Here is a 22920-nt window from a genome sequence, read left to right as displayed (position 1 = left end):
GACTTGAAGTTACTGTAACTTGCTCATAACTTACCTTAAAATTATATCTCATTGACTTGGGACTATTTGACAACTTTTGTCAACATCCCATCAATTAATTTACCATTAATAAAAAGAGTGAAATTTCATAATTTCTACTCGTTAACCCTCATTCTGTTTTCTAACTCTGAGTATTTTTTTTTGCTTTATTATACATATAATCATCACCTAGCTGGTGTTATTTTTTTTATTATTAATTTAATTTTTCTCTATTTGCGAGCTGCGTATAACTTCTGTAAAAGTATGACGCGCCGAAGCCTGAAAGAGCACGCAGGCCATTATGAATGAGAAGTAGACCCGGTTAGTTTAACAGACGTGAGACGCGGCGAGGAGCAGATAAGACCACTTATCTAAGATCAGTCCGAACAGCTGGTTTTAAGTATTTCACTCCTTCACGCGTCTGTCGAGTGAGCGGAGCGACGTTAACCCCGCGCGGATCTATTTCGCTCGGATGCTCCCGCTGCGCAATGATACTGCGGCATTTGCTTTATACTCGGTGAGTCCGCAGCGCGAGCGGGGCTTCGTATCACTCCGCCGGCGGAGGAAATGCTCCTCGACCAATCACATCTGTGTTTACACCATCACCTGTCAAACACACACCCTCTGCTACATTTTCTCTCTGAAAGGTAGGATTTCTGTATTTAATTTACCCTCACTTTTTTTATTTTACATTTTTATTTATCTATCCAAGTATAAACAGCAGTTTGGGAGAAGGAGTCAAAGAGTCTTGGCAGCGTCGGCGACAAAAGCCGGTTTCGCCTGTTACACCGAAGGAAGGTGGTGGTGGAGGAGGGTGGAGGAGGAGGTGGAGAGGGGGGGGGAGGACAGTAGAGGTTAGCGCCCCGGGAGCGAGCAGAGCTCGGGGTTTGTTTTTGTTTGTGTTTTTGTGTTGTTTTTTTAGCCGATTATTATCAGAAAGTCCTTTTAATCGTCTCCGGCTCGAGGTCGGACGGGCGCGCGGGGCGACGTGCGTTAGCTTAGCTTCACCCTTTAGCTTTAAGTGTTAGCAGAGGTTAACGGTAGCACGGGTCGGCTAGCGGGTCCAGCACGTCCCTCCGGGACACCGGGTCGGCCGGGAGAGACGGGGGGGTGGGGAGGGGGGGGGGTGCGTTTGGCGGTGGCTTTGCATCGTGCACGGCGAGATTAATGCAGCTGTCTGTATTTCTTCTTCTTATTATTTATTGTTATATCTATCTATCTCTGCAGAGAGCAGCTGGTAGTAATAACAGAGACAGGTGCTCTTTGTTTCGGTCTGGTGTCCTCGCTTTACAACGGTCCTCCTAACAAATGCATTGGAGGACCTCGATGTAAAGACTCACAAATAAAAGGCCCCGTTTTTATTATTATTATTTAAAAAAAACAACCCGTCACTATTATTCCTCAAAATGTACTTTAAGCATCAAAAGTAAGATAATCGGCTGCATTCATTAAAGTGTGAAACAGCCTGTTTTAATCTTCTTTGTTGGATGAAATATCAGCTGTTCTTGTTGTTTTCATCTTTTAACATCTTATTAAGCTTATTATAGGATTTGTGTGCATAAGACTTAAGGCAAGGCAAATAAATGGAAATGGATAAATAATTTTTTTTTTTAAAAAGGACCTGATTTGTTCCTGAAATGCTGCAAATGTCAGACCACGAAGAATTTTAAAATACATCCCGCCACTTCGCTTTAAGTTTCCTTCTCATCTCCACTTCATGTTAAAACCATCTTCCATGCTGTTTTGTAGGAACAGGGTTTTCCTGAAAGGCTCAGGTGCCGTGGTAACAGTTGGTTTTTTTACTTAAAACCACATAATTTGGACAATTATTATTGTAAAATCTATTTAAGAATACAGCTTAAGTGCTGTCCCTAATAGAAGGGAAAACTCTGATGTTGTGGCTCCTCGCTGAAGCTGTATGGTATTAAATAAACGCTTTATGTCCACATCTTGCGCTTCGCTTTGGACGCGTTTTTCCTCCCCCAAATGTTTGCCGACCGTATCTTAAGAAACTTTTGAGACCTCCGTTGAAATTTAAAGCAACGTTTGGCAGCTCGTTCTTAATGTGTGACAGACCGGGCACAAGATGCCACGGCTCAACGAACAAAGCAAGAGGCATCATACTTTTGTTTTGTTTACCAGGTTGCGGTATTTCGGAGCATTTGCGCTCAAATTTCCTGTTGAATTTGTAAAATCGCAGAGGAGAAGGGAGGGAGGGGGGGGGGGGAGAGGAGGAGATTGAATCACATGCAGACAGTATAAGCTACAGTGCAGTGTGGGTGTTTGCAGTATTAACCCAGCCTCCGTGCTGGAGAGCCTTTTTTGTTTTATTTACAGTCGTTCACTTTCAGCCTCTTTTATTTTTCTCCTGTGCATCCAGGAGCTGAAACAAACACTCACACTGAAGCGCCTACGGTAGCCGCTAACTGGACGGACTCTCTGGCAATCGACCTTTTGCAGGTAAGCCCGGGCTCTGTTTGTACGATCGGTTCTTCCACAGCTTTAATTGAATGTTTCTGTATCCTTTTTTTTTTTCCTCATACTTCCTTGAGCCGCAGCTCTTTTAGTGCAAGGTACATTTTCTAAGCTGCCGGGAGGGGGATGAGGTGATGTCTTTACCAGCAGGAGCAGAGTTTATGCGGCGGTTCTGATTTTAACACGTGCTGAGAGCACATCGTAACATTTCAGCCAGAATCATCACACAGCACGGGGATGGATTTACATGCCTGTTTAAGAGGGGAAAAAAAAAAACATCTTGGACATCAAAAAGCAAAAAATATCATGGAAAAAAAACAAGAAAAACCAGTGCAAACATTATTCTGGAACTAGAAAACAGGTACTATGCCAATAGTTAATAGCCATAAATACGAATATTATTAAATCACAAGACTGTCTGTGTTCATAGAATTGCTCTTTCGCACACAGTGGTGGAGTTCAAGCTTCTTTTTTTAATAGAGGGGTGTTGGGGAAGACGCGGTTGACCCGCTGTTACATCGTGAGCTGACGAGGTCCTGTGATTGTGATTGCACATCACAAGGAAACGGCGGTTGTTTTTTTTGAGTCTCGGGCAGCTCTGAGTGTTTGACTTGTGATAGCTCGTTCCCCGAGGCTTTGCGGCACGGTTTGTTTGTCTGAGGCTTGTAAAGTGTTAATTGGAGCATCGCAGGGGTAGCGTGCCGCATCGGTGCACCGTAGCAAAACCGCAGAGGCGCTGTGGTTCTTCTGGGGCTTCTTAGAGAGGTGCACGTACGAGGGAGGGCAGAAGAACAATGCAAGGAACTTACTACGAAACAGGCTTTTGTGTTTTTGGGGGCTTTTTTGCGGTCGGATCTTCCAGTTAGTATTTTATCAAGAGGAAATTACATGCGTTTACAGACTCTGGGTTGTGATTTATTGTCGTTTTCTGCACACCATTTTTTTTTCCCATGTCATAGTGGAATAGTGGAATAAGTCTTGAACCATGAGCTCAGTGGCAGTGTTGACCCCGGAGAGCTTTGCAGAGCATCGCAGTGGCCTCAAGGACCAGGAGATCTCAGGTAACGTCCGGCTATCTTCTCTTTACTTGTTTTACCTTTTACCCAAGAGAAATAAAACGAATCTTTTTAGGGTTTTTTTCAGAGGCAGGTATTACGTTTTAGTCACAGCCTTTTTTTCTCTCAGTATACTTATTGACTGCCTGATGTTGTCTTTTTTTTTTTATCTTGGCCTCTCCGGGCCAGGCTGCGTCCCGGAGGATGAGGCCTACATCCCTACCTATCTGGAGGCCTTCCCTCCGCTGCCGGAGAAGGGGGCACCAGGGGAGAAGGCCGGGGAGCCGGTTTCGGCATGGGGGAGCAAGATCAGGCCCATTAAAGCGTCTATCATCACCCAGGTCAGGGAGCCACTGTAGTGCACACATGCAAAATGTTCATAAAGAAGGTCTGAATTATCAACACTCGGCTCACACAAAGATGTGAAACTGTAAGAAATAGTTTAACTGTTGTGCATTTTTTTCTGCTCTTTAGATATTTTTGACTAACTGCAAGTCGATGAGGCCCCTGTTTTAAAAGCACACACACACGCAAAAAAAAAAAAAGAGGCTGAAAGTGTAACCTCCTCCCTCCCCGAACCTCCTCTGTGCTCAGGTGTTCCATGTGCCCCTGGAGGAGCGTCGCTACAAGGACAACAGCCAGTTCGGGGAGGGCGAGGAGGCCAAAGTGTGCTTGGACATCATGCACCGAACCGGAGCGCACATCGAGCTGTCCCTGGCCAAAGACCAGGGCCTGTCCATCATGGTCACCGGCAAACTGGACTCCGTCATGAAGGCTCGCAAGGAAATCGTAGCTCGGCTGCAGACGCAGGTCAGTTCACCGCTGCTTCTCACAGGTGTATTAAAAGTCGGGGGTTGTTGAATACTCAGCGTTTGGTTAGTTTCTGTTGAAAAACTCTTTTTGCTAAATAAAGCGTAAACAGAAAAAAATGAAGTACAGTGTAATGAAAATAATGCAATTAAAATATTATCAATAATAATGCACTGGTTTGGCAAACCTTAAACTACTTAAACCGTAATATTACTTGCAAAAGCTTATTTTACTGGAGGCAGTCATGAACTTGTCACTACTAGTGTACTCTTCGTATCTTAATACATCGTCCGACAGCATATTGGTCCAGATGCAGTGTGTGGTGGTGTTGAACTATTTGTATTTTTACTATTTATTTATTTTATTTCACCACAAACTGCTGATTGAGACAAGTTTAAAGATCTGCTGCGGGCATTTTCAAAAACATACAAAAAAATACTCTGCTTTGAATAATACTTTGTTTCTGATATGCTTCTTTTTTTTTTTTTTTTAAAGGTTCAATGACCTGCTTAAAAATTGTTAAAATGGCTTAATTTCTGAATGTGCAGTGCAGGCTTCAGGTTTCCACATCACTCGGGTGTAAGTTGTTTCTCATGCGGAGGTTTGGTCAGATAGTGCTGTGTTGACAGGCAGCAGGAGAGGAGAGAGAGCAGTAAAAGTCCAGCTGGCCGGGAGTCAAACCGGGGACTCTCTCGAAGTCTCCTCGTTAATTTCCTAAACTCGGATTTAATTTGAGTGCAGAGAAACTTTTCACTCTCAGCGGAAGAACTTAGAAACACCTTCCAGTGACGGCATCACGGCGGCAGCGTTACGTCACTCCTCACACATTTTCGTCAATCCAAAGATCCCGGAGACGTAGTTGATACTCGCTGCAGCTTGAATAATCCTATCGGAGCCGGCAGGTCGGTTCAGGACAAAGAGTTGGGCTGAAAAATGACCGTCAGCTCCCAGGGGGAAGGTGAGGGGGGCATTTCTGGGCTCCAGCAGCAAAACATGCTGATTTCTACTTCAGTTGGTGCTCTGAGGTTCACCTGTTTAGCTGAGCTGCATTGATACAGAAATGCAGGAAGAACACTTTGTTCTCGCCGCAAGGTCGAATGCTTTTGAATTTATTTCATTCCTTCACTGAAAAATCACATTTTTATTGATTTGAATAAGTGTTATTGAAGTACCGTCCTTGGTGAACTGGAGATGTGAGAAATGAGAAAAAACAAGTATTTAGCATCAGACTGTGGAAAATGAAGCTTCACCATCAACAAGCAAGAATTTTCTGGAGATTTCAATCAAATCTGTTCAGTCAAGGCGATGTGTCCCGATCCAGTGTTTCTACTTCCTGTTTCCCCTTTAACTCCCTTTCTTTCTGCTCCGCCAGGCGTCGGCTACGGTCGCCATCCCGAAGGAGCACCACCGCTTCGTGATCGGTAAGAACGGCGAGAAGCTGCAGGAGCTGGAGCTGAAGACGGCCACCAAGATCGCTATTCCACGACCCGACGACCCGAGCGCCAACATCCGCATCACCGGCACCAAGGAGGGCATCGAGAAGGCTCGCCACGAAATCCTGCTGATCTCTGCTGAGCAGGTCAGTCGGCGGTCCCGTTACCGCTCAGCTAATCTATTATGAAACCTTTAAGAGTGGCAAGTTTTATATATATATATATAATTTTTTTTTTTATTTATTAGAAAAGACCAGAGAATTAGTGAGCTGTGTTTTTGTGGAGACGTCCTTATTTTAATCCAGTATATGTCATCACCCATTAAAGTCAGTAAAAGTTGCAGCTGTTTCATTTGAATGTGGCAAAACAATCAATATTAATTAGCAGTCAGTATTTCTCATCTTGTACTTCTCGTCTCATTTTAACGCCGTAGCGACAAAGTTGTCACAGTTAATTAGGCCGGATTAATTAACGTTAATGTTGATTAATTTAGTGGCTACAAATATAACTGTGATATTTCTGGTTTCTCGCCCGACAGCTGATTACAGCATCTTTTGATCTGGAGTTATTTATGACTTAATGAAAACTAAACTTCATGGGATTCGATGAGGGATTCGGATTTAATAACTGGAGCTGATACTGGAGTCTGATTCAGTGAAATGCTGTCGAAGCTCAACTCTAGCCAGAGCTTCAATTAGCCTTGCAATATGCAACCTATTAAATACAGATTTTATTTGTCGGTGAAGATTCTCAGTCCGTCTGAGTGTCATCTGAAGGGAACTGGACTTGCTTTCACCTTGCTAGTCCGAAGCTTTCCTTTATTAATCACCCTTGACTTGAAGACTAAAACTGTCTGTTCATAGACAGCGGAGTATTGGATTTCTTGACACTGCATGACCTCATCAGGAAAACCAATAATCACACATTCTACCGTTTCAACGTCTCTCCTGTTTGCCGACGACTACTCCCAAACTCCCCGACTCACCAGGACAAGCGTGCGGTGGAGCGTCTGTCCCTGGAGAAGGCCTTCCACCCGTTCATCGCCGGCGCCCACAACAGGCTGGTGCAGGAGCTGAGCCAGGAGACGGGCGCCCGCATCAGCATCCCGCCGCCCAGCCTGCCGAAGGACGAGATCGTCATCACCGGGGAGAAGGAGGCCGTCGCGCTGGCGCTCAGCCGCATCCGAGCCATCTACGACGACAAGGTGAGTCTGTTCAGGAGGAAGCCGTCGAGTCGTGACCGCTTCAGGCCTTTTAAACTTACTATTTGAATTATTATTTCTCTGCCCTTTGAGCTCACGTGTATCATATGTGGTCCAAAATGTCAAAATACACGTCATCGTACGGGGTTGACTGTCGTTTGTTATCTTCCTTTCGTTCTATTTCTTGTCTTCCTATTTGTTTCAATGGGCGAAAAAAACATTTCAGCTTTTGTGTTTTTCATCAAAATCTCTGAAGCATTCTAAATTGAGAATTCACAAAAATATCAGTGTGAGCGAAGAAAACACAAGATAAAAAAAAAACAAGGAAACAAAACAAACCATGAAAATTGGATGGAGGACAGTTGATAAAAGCGTCTCGCGTGTTTACTCTCCTGCTTTGTTCATTCAGATGTTTTTCGGTTCGTTTGTGCCAGTTTTCAGTCTGTGCTTGATGTGCGTTGACGTTTTAGACGTTTCAGGCGTTGCCGTTGGACCCGCTGAGAGAAAGCAGGCCGAGGTTTCAGGTCAGGGCTTCACCGCAGAGAGGAACTTTGTTGTTGTCTCTCGTTCGCTCCGCCGCCTGAATCTAAAACCGGATGTGTTACTTTATTTTGTACCCCACACTGATGCCCATCCTCTTTTAAAAGAAAGTGTATAAGATGGATGAGAGAAAAATGGAGAGGAAGTGTGTGTGTGCACCAGATGAGCTCCGGTGATAGACAAGCCGGAGATAATACGGAGAGAAAATTGGATTTCACCGGAGAACAACCGGATGAGAATGCTAATGTCATTTAGTGCATATTTATGAGTGTAGAAAACAAATACATTTTCTCTTTTCCAACCGCTCACAGTCCCTCTACTCTCCCTCTGTGCTCGCCTCCTTTTACCTCTATTCATGTATTATTGTTTTGTCCTCGTTTCGCCCTGCAGAAGAGGAAGACCACGACCATCTCCGTGGAGGTGAAGAAGTCTCAGCATAAGTACATCATCGGTCCGAAGGGCAACACCCTGCAGGAGATCCTGGAGGCCACGGGGGTGTCGGTGGAGATGCCTCCTCTGGACTCCGGCTCGGAAACCATCATCCTGAGGGGGGAGCCGGACAAACTGGGGCCGGCGCTCACGCAGGTCTACGCCAAGGTGAGGAGGAGGAATAAAGGACTGATGTCATCGGTTTTGCCTGCATTAGATCAGTTAAGGCGGAGCTGTGGGGAATAACGTGCAGCAAAGGCCCCTGATGGTGTTGCATTTACATGGTGCATCAACAGAATTTCTTTTTTTTTTCTTCATACTTTATGTGATTTAGATTTATTAGATATTTAATGTATGGATCAAAACACCCATCATCATCTACATAATGAGTTTAGAGCTGTTCACTATGGCAGGCCTGTGATTAATGCACACATCATCTCTAAATATTTGTAGAAAAATTGCTCCTGACTTATTTTTTTTCTGGTTAAGTGGTGATTGTTAATCCCATTTTCACTCTCTTTTTCTTTTAGCTTTGGTTTTTGTCTCCCCGGACTCGTGCTAAACACTCGGCTGGTTTCACCAGCTCGTCACTAGTACCTTTGTCTGTCCACTGTTTGGTGCTGCGCAGGTAGCGTAAAAAAAAAAAAGGTGCATCAGAGTGGTTTGTTTCCTGAAAACAGCTCCTGCTGTAGTCTGCACTAATATCTTCTCGTATTAATAATTCTTGCTACGTTTGGCATCCACACTACTCCGGCGTTTTAGGACCCTAAAACGGAGATTTTTTTTAGAAAACCTTGCCAACACATTTTTGTTTGAAAGCTTGAATTTTAGAAGCAGACGCTTCGCTGTCCTCTCGTGATTGGTCACGTGACTCACAAACAACATGTGCCTTGACTACCAGTAAATTAACATGGATAACAAATTCCAGGTGTTGCTGATCTTCTTCTGTCTGCTAGTAGGTGTTGTGCAGTTACATTTTTGCATTTTGTGACGCTACTACTGTCTTACATGAGCGGGACACAAGCTTTGTGTTTTTATGCAAGATGTCCCGTGGCCAGTTATCAGCCCTTCATCGTATCCATCAGATTGTGTGGTCCACTTACCCAAACCATCTCGCTCCTCTCGCCTCCGGCTAATCAACACTGCAGGTCACACAATCTGAGGAGTCGCCACATACGGTGTATCAGTCGTTTTGAGTGGGATGTTGGTGTGCGTGAACGCTCGTGTGATTTGAGTTTTTTTTTTTAGGCATGTTAGTTATGAAACGGTGCTAAAGAGGCCAGTGTGGATGGAATCAGTGTGTGTGTGTGTGTGTGTGTGTGGCCTGAGTCTGAGAGCGAATCAAAACTTGCAGAGCCGAAAGGGGGGGGGATCATCTGTCGGCCGTCCCTACGAGCACCCGCATTACATGCCGTTAATGTAAACTGTCAATGAGTGATTGCTGAGACAGTTTGGGCTTCTCTGAGTTTGTTAACCTGGTTTGAACTGTGAAACATTTTCCGCCCTGCGCAGGCCAAGAGTGTGATGGTGGTGGAGGTGACCGCTCCTGCCTGGCTGCACCGCTTCATCATCGGCAAGAAAGGACAGAACATCGGCAGGATCACACAGCAGCTGCCTCGGGTGAGAGGAGAGGAGAGGAGAGGAGAGGAGAGGAGAGGAGAGGAGAGGAGAGGAGAGGAGAGGAGAGGAGAAGAGAAGAGAGGAGAGGAGAGGATGATCTGGCTTAGAAGCCGGGGATAACACACAAATCCCTCATCCTGCTCCTGTAATAGGACGAAATACTGTTGGATTGTTCATCTTGTAAAATCTTGACGGAGCAAAAAGTGACTGCAGAGGATACTTTCAGTGGGAAACCTGAGCTGCGTTTAATGAACTGTGATACCGTGGAGACTCCGCACGGGGGAGGGGGAGGGGGGGCGGGGCAAGAGAGGAGGCTCTTTAACTGGGTCGTCTCCGTTTGGTGTGTGCAGGTTCACATAGAGTTTACGGACGGTGAGGAGCGCATCAGTCTCGAGGGGCCGACGGAGGAGGTGGAGCAGGCGCAGGCCCAGATACAGGAGATCATCAAGGACCTGGTCAGTATGCAGACACGCACGCACACAGCTGAATTCAACAAACCAGCTACGATACAACCAATTTTAAAGATATACTTGAATGCACTTAAATCTAAGTTTCTGTGTTAACGATTCTAATTCTTAGAACAATATTTCTTCATACAAGACATCAGTGATCATCTCAATGTTTGTTCCAGTTACTTATATATTAGTACATTACAAGGGTTCAAAACCTTTTCACAAATCAAAAAAGTAACTACCATATAGAAGAGTAGTGATCTATTTTTCAAGTAGATTATTGTATTTTGAGTCAATCTACATTTCATGTCAAAATCTCAAACGTCTGATGGTTCCAGCTGTTTAAATGTGAGGGATTACTGATTTTCTATGTTTTAACTCATTGTAAACTTAATGTGTTTTTGTGTGTCAAACAAAAGAAGCAAATTTTAAATGTGATTGGGTACTTTTTCCAAACCATGAATCAATAAATAAAGACAATAATTAGCAGATAATTCAGTTATACAAATAATCACTAGTTGCAGCCTGACATGGGAAATTGAATACAATATGAGGACCTGCATGAATAAAATTATAATTGGAAGATAAATATTTCCTTGTGTTCTTTGTTTGTATGAGAAGCTCTGGAGGAGCTCTAAGTTCACTCCTGTCTGACCACTGAATAAAGACACCGAGAGACTCTGAAGAAACAATAAGAGATATCACTGTGAAGCATGTACGTACTCACTGACAAACCTTAAACCTCCTTCTGTGTGCAGCTGGTGAGGATGGACTACACTGAAGTCATCATAGATCAGCGTTTCCACAGACACCTCATCGGAAAGAACGGAGCCAACAGTGAGTACACGGACGAAAGAAAGCCGCCGGGGTTTTAAAAGTTGGAATCTCAGTGGGACACTGAAAACACTTCAAAGTGATTGGACGGTTTAAAACATGTGACCTTTATCACAGGTCATCAGTCTCTCTGCAGATGGTGCCAACCTGTTTGTACTTTTATCATGTTAAATGAAGGCGATCATGCCATAAAAACTTTTTAAAACAGCTTTTGATTCAGTGCAAACTTTATCAAAGAAAAGCCGTGAGTGAATCACACATATTTCCTCTGATGGTTTTATTGAAGCTTCATATAAACTCACTGATTTAACCTCAGTTTCACTCAAAAGTGTGACAAGTAACCTTGCTGTAACTGAGTGATAAATGTTGAGAGAAATGAAGTAAGGGCTCCAAAAAAAAACATTTAAAAAAGGGAAAGAGCTGTAACACATATTTTTACAGAATTGGATTCTTCTCTCAGCTGCTGTGCTAAATTTAAGATGAACTTGTTGCAGCCACAAAAAAAAAAAAAAAAAAAAAAAAAAATCCTGCTAATTTTTCCCTGCTCTGCCTCACCAATGCTTCACTTCCTGCTTCCCTGCAGTCAATCGGATCAAGGAGCAGTACAAAGTGTCGGTGCGGATCCCCCAGGACTCGGAGCGAAGTGGCCTCGTCCGGATCGAGGGAGACCCGAAAGGAGTGCAGCTGGCGCGCAGGGAGCTCATCGAGATGGTCCAGAGAATGGTGAGAATGGGGTCAAAGTTTAGGTCGATTCCTTCCTTCGTTTCCTCGTACAGGTCCGTATAAATTTAAAGGAAGCTCTTCAGCGCTTATGTTTACGCACCCCTCCCCCCCCTTCTCCTCCTCCCGTTTCCAGGAAAACGAGCGCACCAAAGACCTGATCGTTGAGCAGAAGTTCCATCGGACGATCATCGGGCAGAAAGGAGAGAAGATCAAAGAGGTCCGAGACAAGTTTCCTGAGGTGGGTGTTCTCTCGGCTTCATCTCCACCCGTCGTCGCTGTGAATCATCTGTTGCGACTCGTCTCCGATTCAATTTGACGATCGTTATCCCGCCGCTTTCTAGGTCATCATCAATTTCCCCGACCCGTCACAGAAGAGTGACATCGTCCAGCTGAGAGGGCCGAAGAACGAGGTGGAGAAATGCGCCAAGTTCCTCCAGAAAATCATCGCAGACCTGGTACGAACCACCGCTTTCTGTCCCTCGTCTGTCTATCTGTCTCTCCAACACTTTCTTTTTCTTTTTGCAGATCGAGAACAGCTTCTCGCTCTCCGTTCCCATCTTCAAGCAGTTCCACAAGAACATTATTGGGAAGGGCGGCGCCAACATCAAAAAAGTGAGACTTTAAACGTTTCTTTTTTTTAACATCTGACAACGGTCACTTAATGTTACGAGATGGCTTTAACATTTATTATTTGTTATTGTATCGTCCATGCAATAATATTAGTGTAGGATTTAGCATGTGTAAGCTTATGAATGAATCCAACAAACAACCTTTATAACTTCTGCTGCTGTCATCAGTCGATTGTTATCTTACGCTTTGGACAGAAAATTAAAAGTGGATTTTCACGCCACCAGATCCGTGAAGAGACCAACACGAAGATCGACCTGCCGACAGAGAACAGTAACTCCGAGATGATCGTCATCACGGGGAAGAAGAGCAACTGTGAGGCAGCCAGAGAGCGAATCCTCTCCATCCAGAGAGAACTGGTGAGACCACGGACGCCATTTTTTTTAATCATTTGTTGCTGCTCACAGATATTTTTTTTTTCACCTTCCCTCATGATTCCCTCAAAAATGACTCATTAACTTTTCATGACTTATGAAGACAACACATTTTAATGAAAATATTGAGACATGAAATTAATGTTTATTACCTGTATTTATGCTTCATTTACTTGATGGTCCTATTCAGTGATGAATGACTGGAAAAACAAAATAATTTTTCCCCCCCAGTTTTTCAATCACATCTTGCGTCAAAAGACGGAAGCGACTCAGTTGTCATCACATTCTAGTTTAATCACATGATCACAACTACATCTGCTGAGGAAGACCATGAGATGTGGTTTAAAGCAACAACCATGTGTCTAGATTTCATCTCTGTCTCCCTCACTACCCGTCATCTCTTATTAAAAGCATTACAAGCGGTCAAATTTAAGATCTTAGATTTTATTTCAGTAGAATAAAACTTCAGGACAGAATATTCATTGTGTTCTTTGACATATCTGAGAGTTGTTAGGAAAGAGACAAATGCTGTTTCAGCCACGGAAATATTCTGTTTCAAACTCTCCGTCTGTCTCGCGTCATCTCTTCAGGCCAACATTAAAGAGACGGAGGTCGCCATCCCAGCCAAGCTGCACAACTCTCTGATCGGCTCCAAAGGCTGCCTCGTGCGCTCCATCATGGAGGACTGCGGCGGCGTCCACATCCATTTCCCCTCTGAGGGCTCCGGCTCGGACAAGGTCACCATCAGAGGGCCCGCCGGTGAGGTGGAGAAGGCCAAGAAGCAGCTGCTGCAGCTGGCCGAAGAGAAGGTGGGTGGGAGAGGGAGGAAATAAAAGTGTGAATTCAAACACCGAGAGAAAATATCTACATCCTTTTCCTCTCCTGCCATCCTTGTTTTCCTTTTCAGCAAGTCAACAACTTCACAGCGGAGTTGCAGGCCAAACCAGAGTACCACAAATTCTTGATCGGGCGGGGCGGGGCCAACATTCGCCGCGTGCGGGACAGGACGGGGGCCCGCATCATCTTCCCCTCGCCCGACGACACGGAGCAGGAGCTGATCACCATCGTGGGGAAAGAGGAAGCCGTGCGTCAGGCCCAGAAAGAGCTGGAGGGTCTGGTGAAAAACCTGGTTAGTACCTCCGCACTGATCCGATTTGTCCTCGACACACAAAAATGTAACTTCAATAGTGATTATTTTCTTACTTTTATCACCCAGTTGGCCGTTTGTTGCTTTATATGGTCGATTTAGTTTACATTTTTTATTCAATTGGACATTAATCCACCAAAATCACATTGATAACTTAATGTGTGTATTAAAACAGGTTGGACAGATGCAAATTCCAAGAACCTTTTATTGTATTTATGTAAGCAGAAGATGAACCACTGTCATATACCACTGTATTTACAGCCTGTGCTAATATGTCCAAAGGTTGGTCTTTAAAATACATGAAACTCAACGATAAATTGCATTTAAATCATCAACAATACAATGATGTCTGTTTTCGTTTTTTAAAACGGTAAGTTTAAAATGATCCCAGTCAGATCCATCTCTAGTTTTATCGGTAAGGTTTTCCACACGTCGATCCCCGAACAGAAAAACACGCATGTCTTGAAAAACAAATTGTTGTTTTTTTAATTCTCAGTCGATGCAGCTGATGTTTCTGAGCCAGAAACTCTGAGAGGAACCACCAGGTCACTGAGCACCTTAGCAACATTGTTATCAAGGCATTCATACGTTAGTTTAATATCAGCAAATTTCATAAAATGCTTAAAACATATTCATTTTCTTGGCAGTGTGGAGCGGTTTTCTGTGCTAAAGTTTAACTGCAATAATATTGCGTGTCATCATCATAAAAGGTTCGATGTTATTAATGCTGCTCGTGACTGAAATGTTAAACAACAACTTCTTCCCTAATTTGATATATTTCTCAGATGTCTGATGGGAATCTTCAGATCATAGAACCTGTTTCATTAACTAACCAATTCATCTTCTATCGAGGCCCCAAACACTGGATGAATCGACTGAAACGCTCCCTCTCTGCCTCCGTTCCCTCCCCAGGATGACGTGGTGGAGGACAGCATGGTGGTAGACGTTCGCCACCACCGCCACTTCGTGTGCCGGCGAGGCCAGGTGCTGCGGGAGCTGGCCGAGGAGTACGGCGGCGTGGCGGTGAGCTTCCCTCGCACCGGGGTCAACAGCCAGCGGGTCACTCTGAAGGGAGCGAAGGACTGCGTGGAGGCCGCGAAGAAACGCATCCAGGAGATCATCGAGGACCTGGTGAGACACGGAAAACTGATTTTAACCTGCAACAATTTCAACTGAAGACAGGAACAGGAATCCGATGAGGGCATTTAGTGGGTTTTTTTGTGGGGTTTTTCAGGACGCAACACCAAAACACATCTTTTTTTGGGGGGGAGGGGGGGGGTCAAACTAACCGTCAGTCATTTGAGAGCAAGAGAGCTGCAAACATGATCTGTTGTGCTCAGTTGTTTTACGTCCAGAACTGAGCAGGATTTGTGTTGTCTCCTCTCAGGAGTCCCAGGTGAGCATGGAGGTGGCCATCCCTCAGCGCTACCACCGCGCCATCATGGGGCCCAAAGGCTGCCGCATCCAGCACATCACCAGGGAGCACGAGGTCCAAATCAAGTTTCCCGAGAGAGAAGACAACACTGCAGGTGAGAAACACAACCTCGCACCATGTGAACCTGCAGCCAGAATAACAGCGCCGTTGTTAATATGTGGACGCTACAAAAGGAGGTTTTACTTTCAAATCTGACTCAGCGTTTATCCTCCGACCTGCTGCTGTAATCTCAGCTGCTTGTTTTAGTCTGCGGACACAGGGAAGGAGAGAGAGAGCGCGCTCGTCGGTTTTTTTAATCTGTTTTTCCGTGGTGAACCCGCAGGTCAGGAGGCGTCGCCGCATGAGAACGGGGAGGTCGGCCCGGAGGCGGAGTTTGTCCCCCGCAAATGTGACCTCATCACCATCTCTGGGCGGGCGGAGAAGTGTGAAATGGCGAAAGCTGCCCTGCTGGTAGGCACCATTTCTACATTCAGCTGTATGGCGTTTATTCCTACTTCTTCTTTTCATCTGATCTCTCGCCGTCACTGCCTCCTCCGTCAGGCGTTGGTGCCCATAATAGAGGACGTCGAGGTGTCTTACGAGCTGCATCGCTACATCATCGGCCAGAAGGGCACCGGAATCAGGAAGATGATGGAGGAGTATGAGGTGAGCGCGACACTCTGCAGCTCTCTGGCGCCATCTTCTGGTCAAACTGACATTCAGCACATGAACAATGCTCATCCGATTTTTTTTTTTTTCTTCTGTTATATCAGTGATTTGAGACGATTTTTTTTGGGGGGGGGGGGTTTTTTTGCGCGTGCAGGTGAACATCTGGGTGCCGCAGCCGGAGAAGCAGCTGGACGTGATCAAGGTGACGGGCTTGGTTGCCAACGTGGAGCGAGCCAAGCACGGTCTGCTGGAGAGGGTCAAAGAGCTGCAGGCCGAGCAGGAGGACCGGGTACGGAAACTCAACCACGTCCAGTTGTCCTCACTATGTGGACACGTTTTACCCGCTTGTCCCGGCGGGAGTGACGCAATTCCTGCTGGCTTTTACTGTCGCATTTGTCGGGTGTCAATCGAGTTTCATTCGTAAAGACAAATATGACACATTTGGCTTTAAAATCTACACATCATTCGACATCCTCTCCCCTTAGACACTTGATTCAGAGAAGGATAAACTTCCTAAAAAAAAAATCTAAATAGGGGAAAAAATGGACGAAGCCTCAGAAAGAATAAAGACACAGTGGATTTACATTATGAAAAATCTGAATGACAAAACGGTCACACTGGAGACAGATTATTATAAAGTTAAGGATTAAAATGCTAAATAAATAGTTTAGAAACATCGAACTAGTAAAACTTTAGCATGTATTTCTTTTTTTTAAATACTAACCACAATAACAATCATGAATGAACATCTCATGTAGGATGTGCTTTGCGTCTCCTCTCAGGCTCTGCGCAGTTTCAAGGTCACCATGTCTGTCGATCCAAAGTTTCATCCCAAGATTATTGGCCGCAAAGGAGCGGTCATCTCTCAGATCAGGAAAGACCACGACGTCAGCATCCAGTTCCCCGACAAAGGAGACGAGCAGCAGGTGCGTGTTTTAAATGGACGTTTGCTCTCTTGTGTAACTGACTTCATGTTCAACTTCTTTCGGATCATCGAACCCGTCGTTCCGTCTCTCCGTTCTCCGCCTCCGCTCCCAGGATCTGATCGTGATCTCTGGGTACGAGCGCAACGTGGAAGAAGGCCGTCAGGCCATCCAGCAGCTGGTGGCCGAGCTGCAGGAGATGGTGAGCCTGGACGTCCACCTGGACCCGAGGACTCACGCTCGCATCATCGGCGCCCGCGGCAAAGCCATCCGCAAGCTGATGGAGGAGTTCAAGGTCGGACGTGACGCCGGTTCATAGTTGAACTCGAAAAATGTATTCAGTTTGTCCTTCCACGCGCTCTAATAAGTTCTCTCCTTGTTCCTCAGGTGGACATCCGGTTCCCTCAGCCGGGCTCCGACGAGCCAGACAAAGTGACGGTGACGGGCCTTCCTGAGACCGTCGACAACGCCATCGACCACCTGCTCAACTTGGAGGAGGAATATGTGAGTTGGAGCAGATGAACACAGACTGAGGACGACATAGTACATTAAAAGCTTCAAAACCAGAAAGAGAAAATGTTTGAAAATATTAAAAAAAAAAAAAAAAAAACATATAATCACTCAGTGTTTTATATCTTTCTTTTTTCTTTTCATTATATTTTGTTTTAATGAAATTACAGGCATGATTTAGTCATCATAACCTCCTAATTGAGGCTGTTTATGATATATTTTGGCACATTCACTGCGGGAGTTTATTTTTTTAAGGTTGTCTTCTAAAAAAAAAAAATCTATTTTGCATCATTTCTTACCCTTGTTGTTACTGGATCTGTTTCCAGAGATTGGAAAAGCCAAAGCAGCTGATAAATAACACTCAAAAAAGCTTAAAGACCAGATTTGGTAAAAAAAAAAACATTTTTTTAAAAAGAGCGTTGTGGTGAACAACTACAATGTAGGACAGGATCAAAATAATTGAATTAGTTTAGTTTTTACATTCATCCAGCTCAGGTGATGCCCGAAAGGGCCTTATGAATGTGGGGAGAGGCCTGATTATTACTGTTAGAACAGGATAAGATACTCTGCACCTTCAGGGTTGATTATAGGTCTTCGGTCTGGGAGGTTATAAATACACTCTCGGAACAAAAAATGGAAACCGGACTCGTGTGCAGACGGTGAAACGGCTCCGTGGCGGGATCGGGAGTTGATGAGGTTTTTTTTGTTTTTTTTTTTCCCTTCGCTTCTCTCTCAGATGCTCAGCGTGACGGAGACGGAGACCTTGGCGGCGTACATGAAGCCCCCGTCTCGCTACGGGGGAGGAGGGGGAGCAGGAGGGATGGACGACAGCAGCGGAGGTCCTGCGAAGGGCTTCGTGGTGCGGGACGCCCCCTGGAACGCAGCAGGGAACAAGGTGGGGGGAGGGTGGGGGGCGGGGGGGGTTGATACGAACGTCAGGTGGTGAATAAAATGATCCCTTTTATTGATTTAGCTCCTAAAATCTGTTGAAAGGAGGAGAGGCAGATTAAATCAAAGTCTTTGTTGTTTTTTTTGTTCCAGGCTCCTGACATGAGCAGTGCGGAGGACTTCCCCACGTTCGGGACGGGCGTGGCCCCAAAGCAGGCGTCGGCCTGGGGACCCAAGAAGTTCTGAAGCTGCTCGCCTGGAGAGAAACAAAAACAAACTTCTGTAAAGTAGATGACGAGAGACAAAACAAATCTCGGATCAAATTGCTGCTCGCCTTCCTCCTCCTCCTCCTCCTCCTCCTCCTCCTCTCTTTAGTGACCTTCCTTTCGTCTCTCTTTCTCTGTAAACCCTTACAGTTCTCCCACAACCAGCCACAAAGAATTCTGGGAGAATTATCCTGTCTTTTTTTTTTCCCTGATCCGTCTCTCTTCTAAGTACCTCCTCCTCCCCTTCCTCCTCCTCCTCCTCCTCCTCCTCCTCCTCCTCCTGAGAGAAAAAAAAAAAAAACCATGAACGTCGAGTGCTCTCTTCATAGTTTTGCTGTCCCGCTCGGCCCTTCGGTTGCACCCCTCCCCTCTCCACTCCCCCCGGCTGGTCTCGCCGTAACATTTAAAAAAAAAAAACAACCTCTCCTTCCTTTCTTTCTTTTTTTTTTGTTCCCCGTCCTCCTCCGACTGCCAAACTATCACCTCGCTGCAGTACACTAGAAATGTTTCAGAGTCTGCTGACTCTGCTGAATCACGGGAGTTGAGCGAGAGAGCAGCGGGAGGGATAGCCTCAGACAAACACGGTGGCGTCGTGTATCCGACGGCTACGTCTTGGATTTTTAAGCTTATAAAAAAAAAATGTAAAAAAAAAAAAACAGAGACGGAGAGGGACGTCTGTTTTATAGTGCAAGAAGAGTTTGTAAACCGTGACATCTTTCAAGGTTCTTTTCCTGTGGTTTTTACAAGGAGGTTTCTCATTGGCTCGCCTCTCCAGCTGGTGAGCCAATGAGCTTGCGTTGCGTGTTTCAAGTGTGTGCGTGTCGGTGGGTTCAGGAGAGGCTTATTTTAGTTTTTTTTTTTTTTTCTAGATCCCTTTTTTGTTGTTGTTGTTGTTGTTGTTGTTGTTTTTATTTATTTCATGAGCTGGGAGCAAAAACAGCTGCTGTAGTCGAAAGACGTGGAAGTCCTGCGAGAATTGTTTGTAACGAAGGTTGTTGGTTGTTTTTTTTTTGTTTTTTTTTGTCACGACTGTTTAATTTATTCAAAAAAAATTATTTGAACTACTGTGATCATGTGTTTTTATAAAAGCACTCACTGTAGCTTGCAAACCTTCTGTTTGGGAGTGAATGTTGTGCGTCAGGGTTCGGGATCATGTCGACGGTTGTCATGTCTAAGTGTACAAAGAACTTTTCGCTATTTTTTTAAACTGTGTGGGATTTTTTTGTCGTTGGTTTCCGGCATATTTGAAAGACTGTGTGTGTGTGTGTGTGTGTGTGTGTGTGTGTGTGTGTGTGTGTGTGTGTGTGTGTGGAAGTTAAGATGTATATTTGAATGAAGCTGAACCAAACTTTTACATGGTCTTTGTCCGTTTGTCTCTCTTCATTTAGAGGTTTTTACCATCGCCAACACTCGCTGCGTGAAATGGGACCTCCCCCTCCCCAAAAAGAAACTCACTGTCAACACTTCGGTTTTCTTTCGTACGAGTGCTTCACGCGGATTTCATGATATTTCGTAGCAGAAATGTTCGGTGCCCCTTTTATCCGGTTCTGAGACTTGAAACATGTCCTGATCCTAAATTATTCGACTGGCCCAGTTTTTTTTGAACCGGTTTAACGGAGAGTTAAAGGAATAGTTCGTATCTGCCTCTGCTGAGGAAATCAAAGGAGGCCATTAGCCTAGCTTAGCATAAAGACTTGAATATGATAAAGAGCACAAAGAGGAGAAAAAAAAAGAAAAGAAAAGGGGGAAATACTCCAACCAACACCTGAAGGTCACCAGCTGTTCAAAAACGGAAATGGAGAAACAATTTTCGGTTTTACAGGAAGTTATACATAAATAGCTGTAATGTTTTTATTAGTAAATAGTTATTATGGTTAAAAGATTACTGTCATGAGCAGGAATAATTCTGCTGCCGTCGTGTCCCATAACTTGCTCAGACTTTAGATGCTTAAATAAACTGGTGGACAGTGAATGTATTGCACCGTGTAGTGAACGGGGTGATTTTGGAAAGCTGTGATCCGGAGCGGCCCGCTTTGGGGCCTTTGGGCCAAACTTCTTTGTTTTGGTCCGACGTGGCATTTAAAACGCTCGTGCTGATTCTCCTTATTCTTAAATGCTGTAAAATCCCAACAGCGCTGACTATGAACTGTACATTTTGTGCAGCTGCAAAGCACATCGTGAGTTTTGCTGCAATGTTCAGCAGAGCGACAGATTGAGGAAGTGGCACACTGATAAGACAACATTTAGGACAGACAATAATTTCTGAAAAAGAATTAAAAATACTGCCCAGATTAAAGAGTAGTATTTTAATTTAGATTTAAAATTTCTGTAAAATACATTAGATTTTTGTGAAATATAATTTTACATAACATAAACATGTATTTCTAGTTTGGCCCTTCATGGGAAATAACTTCGGCTCCACTGCTGTAGTTAGTTCCATGTAAAACTTTTTGGCTCGTCACATTAATGTCTAATAATAAATTAGGCCGTTAATTTTGCTTTAACTTGATTTACATCTGAAAGCCAGAAAGGGAAAAACTATCCAAGAATAAATTAGCAGAGATTTGACAAAAAGATGAATATTATATTGGGTAGAAGAAATGTTTTTTCTCCTTTCCAGTTCATCAATTGTTAATGAGATATCGATTATTTGAGATTTAAAGGTGTTGGTAGGTGTATCTTTTCCACTTTAGATCTTCTCATCCAAAAAGCCGAATCTATTTCCTTTAAATGAGGCGAGAGGGCCGAGGAAAGCTCAGGACCAGAGAGGTCAGCAGAAAGAAAACAACAAACCCTCAGGGTCCACCTCAAAAGTCAAAGCTGGAGCAGAAATGACGACACATGAATAAATAAACGAAGTCGACTATGCAAGCCACCAGGACCACAGAGCAGATGACTGTCAGTGACGCGTTTTACGTACTTAAGACTCCAGTTATGGCGTCATTATGTTTGTGGGACAGCGAACCAGCCATTTGTCTATTTTTAGCTGCCGAGTCTGCATTTTTAAATCACTCCGTGTGTGTTTGTTGTTCAATGGCAGGACAGAGCTGCCTCCCCCCTCCCCCCCGCCCCGACGCAGCCGCTACTTCTGTAAGAAGCTTTGAAAAATCCCACTATTGGCCTTAATGAGTAATTTAGTCTACAGCATTTTTGGAAGAGGTGTGACTGATGCAACACTGCAATAACATGTCAGTGAACGGACTTCTTTTTTTTCCTACTCTAAATAAAAATGTGAAGAAAAAAAAAAAAAAAAAAAATAAGAGAACCAGAAGCAGCAGGTTTGGTGTTTTATTCGTAGCATCTTTTCATTCAAGAAGATTTGTTATGTAACAGCCTGTGCAATGCAAAATACAGAAAACAAAAAATACAAGTGAAAATGTATAAAGCATGGTGGGGGAAAGGCGCACTCTGGGAACCTCCCTGTCGGGGGCGCTGTTCTCCTCCGGGGCCTCGGCCTTCACCGGAGACACGGAGAAGATGGACGACGTCCCTGCAGCGATTACGTCAGTAAAATAATTAGCTCGTACATGAAAGAGTGCTCCATGAAGAAGAAAAGAAAAAGAAACGTTTTCATTACGTGCAGTGTGTTTCTATATAAAAACATAGAGTGGTTCTGGTACCGGGCAGCAGCTGACTGTGGTCCAATGTGCCTCTTCTTCAGTGCATTAGAAACCTCACAGTGGGGCTTGATCCTGGATGAATAAGATAAACTGTTGTTGACACACTTGCAGCAAAGAGAAGGCTGAACAGATGACAGATTACAAAAGGTAAGAGTCTACTCACCTTATTTTATGTTGTTCATAATTTCATAGAACTTTTTTTTTTTTTTGTAAGTTTTTATCATATTTTGGACCACATGCGATTTGTACGACATGTTTTACTTTTACGTTATTACTTATGCAGGAACACGCAAATTCCACATAGAAAGTCCCAGGAGGGGATTGAACCAAGGACCTTTAGACTGTGAGACGACAACACTGACAACTGTACTATTGTGTTGAACTATTTGAACGGAAGTCATACTATAGCATGTCGTCTATAATATGATAAAAAAGTCATGCTATAACATGTCTATAATATGATAAAAAAAAAGTCATACTATAGTATGTCGTTCAAAATATGATGTCATACTTTGGACGACATGCTATAGTATGACTTTTTATCACATTTTGGACGACATTAAAGAAATATGATATATGTGCTATTTCTGACGACATGCTATAAGTTTGACTTTCGTTAAAGTTATGTTAGCCAGCAGAGTGGTGCAGCTGTCAGCGTTGTTGTCTCAGTCCGGAGGTCATTGTTTCAATTCCGGCCTCTGACAGTCTATGTTGAATTTGCATCTTTCTGCAAAACTAATAACTTAAAAGTCAAGTTTATCGTCCATAACATGGATGACTAATTTATGCATGTAGTCCATAATGTAAAGCATTTCATTCAACAGGAATCCTCCACACACAAAGTTCCAGGCCCCCTGTCAGCGCTGGCTTGGAACTGCACCATTTTGCTGCC

At 44.3% G+C, this 22920-nt stretch overlaps 1 protein-coding gene across 1 annotated transcript; it reads left to right on the top strand.

The window, feature by feature from the left end:
* The first annotated feature begins 578 nt into the window (after positions 1-578).
* Positions 579-18681, top strand: hdlbpb (high density lipoprotein binding protein b). The gene is made up of 28 exons (XM_069169878.1): positions 579-665; positions 2399-2478; positions 3453-3554; positions 3738-3889; positions 4143-4358; positions 5731-5937; positions 6780-6995; positions 7923-8129; positions 9474-9581; positions 9932-10036; positions 10792-10870; positions 11451-11590; positions 11724-11828; positions 11932-12045; positions 12116-12202; positions 12445-12576; positions 13182-13400; positions 13499-13720; positions 14651-14869; positions 15126-15267; positions 15496-15623; positions 15714-15818; positions 15976-16110; positions 16604-16747; positions 16860-17039; positions 17132-17248; positions 17991-18149; positions 18296-18681. The coding sequence occupies exons 3-28, from the start codon at positions 3479-3481 to the stop codon at positions 18386-18388; spliced, it is 3807 nt and encodes a 1268-aa protein (XP_069025979.1). The 5' UTR covers positions 579-665; positions 2399-2478; positions 3453-3478; the 3' UTR covers positions 18389-18681.
* Positions 18682-22920: the final 4239 nt, after the last annotated feature.

Source organism: Embiotoca jacksoni, unplaced genomic scaffold (genome assembly GCF_022577435.1).
Source record: "Embiotoca jacksoni isolate LCO1_2020_lvr unplaced genomic scaffold, fEmbJac1.0.p SCAF_47, whole genome shotgun sequence".
NCBI lineage: Eukaryota > Metazoa > Chordata > Actinopteri > Embiotocidae > Embiotoca > Embiotoca jacksoni.
Note: the sequence above shows the minus strand (reverse complement) of the source record. Positions and strands in the feature narration are given on the sequence as shown.

Excerpts from the sequence above, each read along its gene's own strand:
- hdlbpb (XM_069169878.1), top strand. The coding sequence starts at position 3,479 with ATGAGCTCAGTGGCAGTGTTGACCCCGGAGAGCTTTGCAGAGCATCGC. Across the intron at positions 12,203-12,444 it reads GCGGCGCCAACATCAAAAAA|ATCCGTGAAGAGACCAACAC; the intron begins GTGAGACTTTAA and ends TCACGCCACCAG. Across the intron at positions 12,577-13,181 it reads TCTCCATCCAGAGAGAACTG|GCCAACATTAAAGAGACGGA; the intron begins GTGAGACCACGG and ends TCATCTCTTCAG.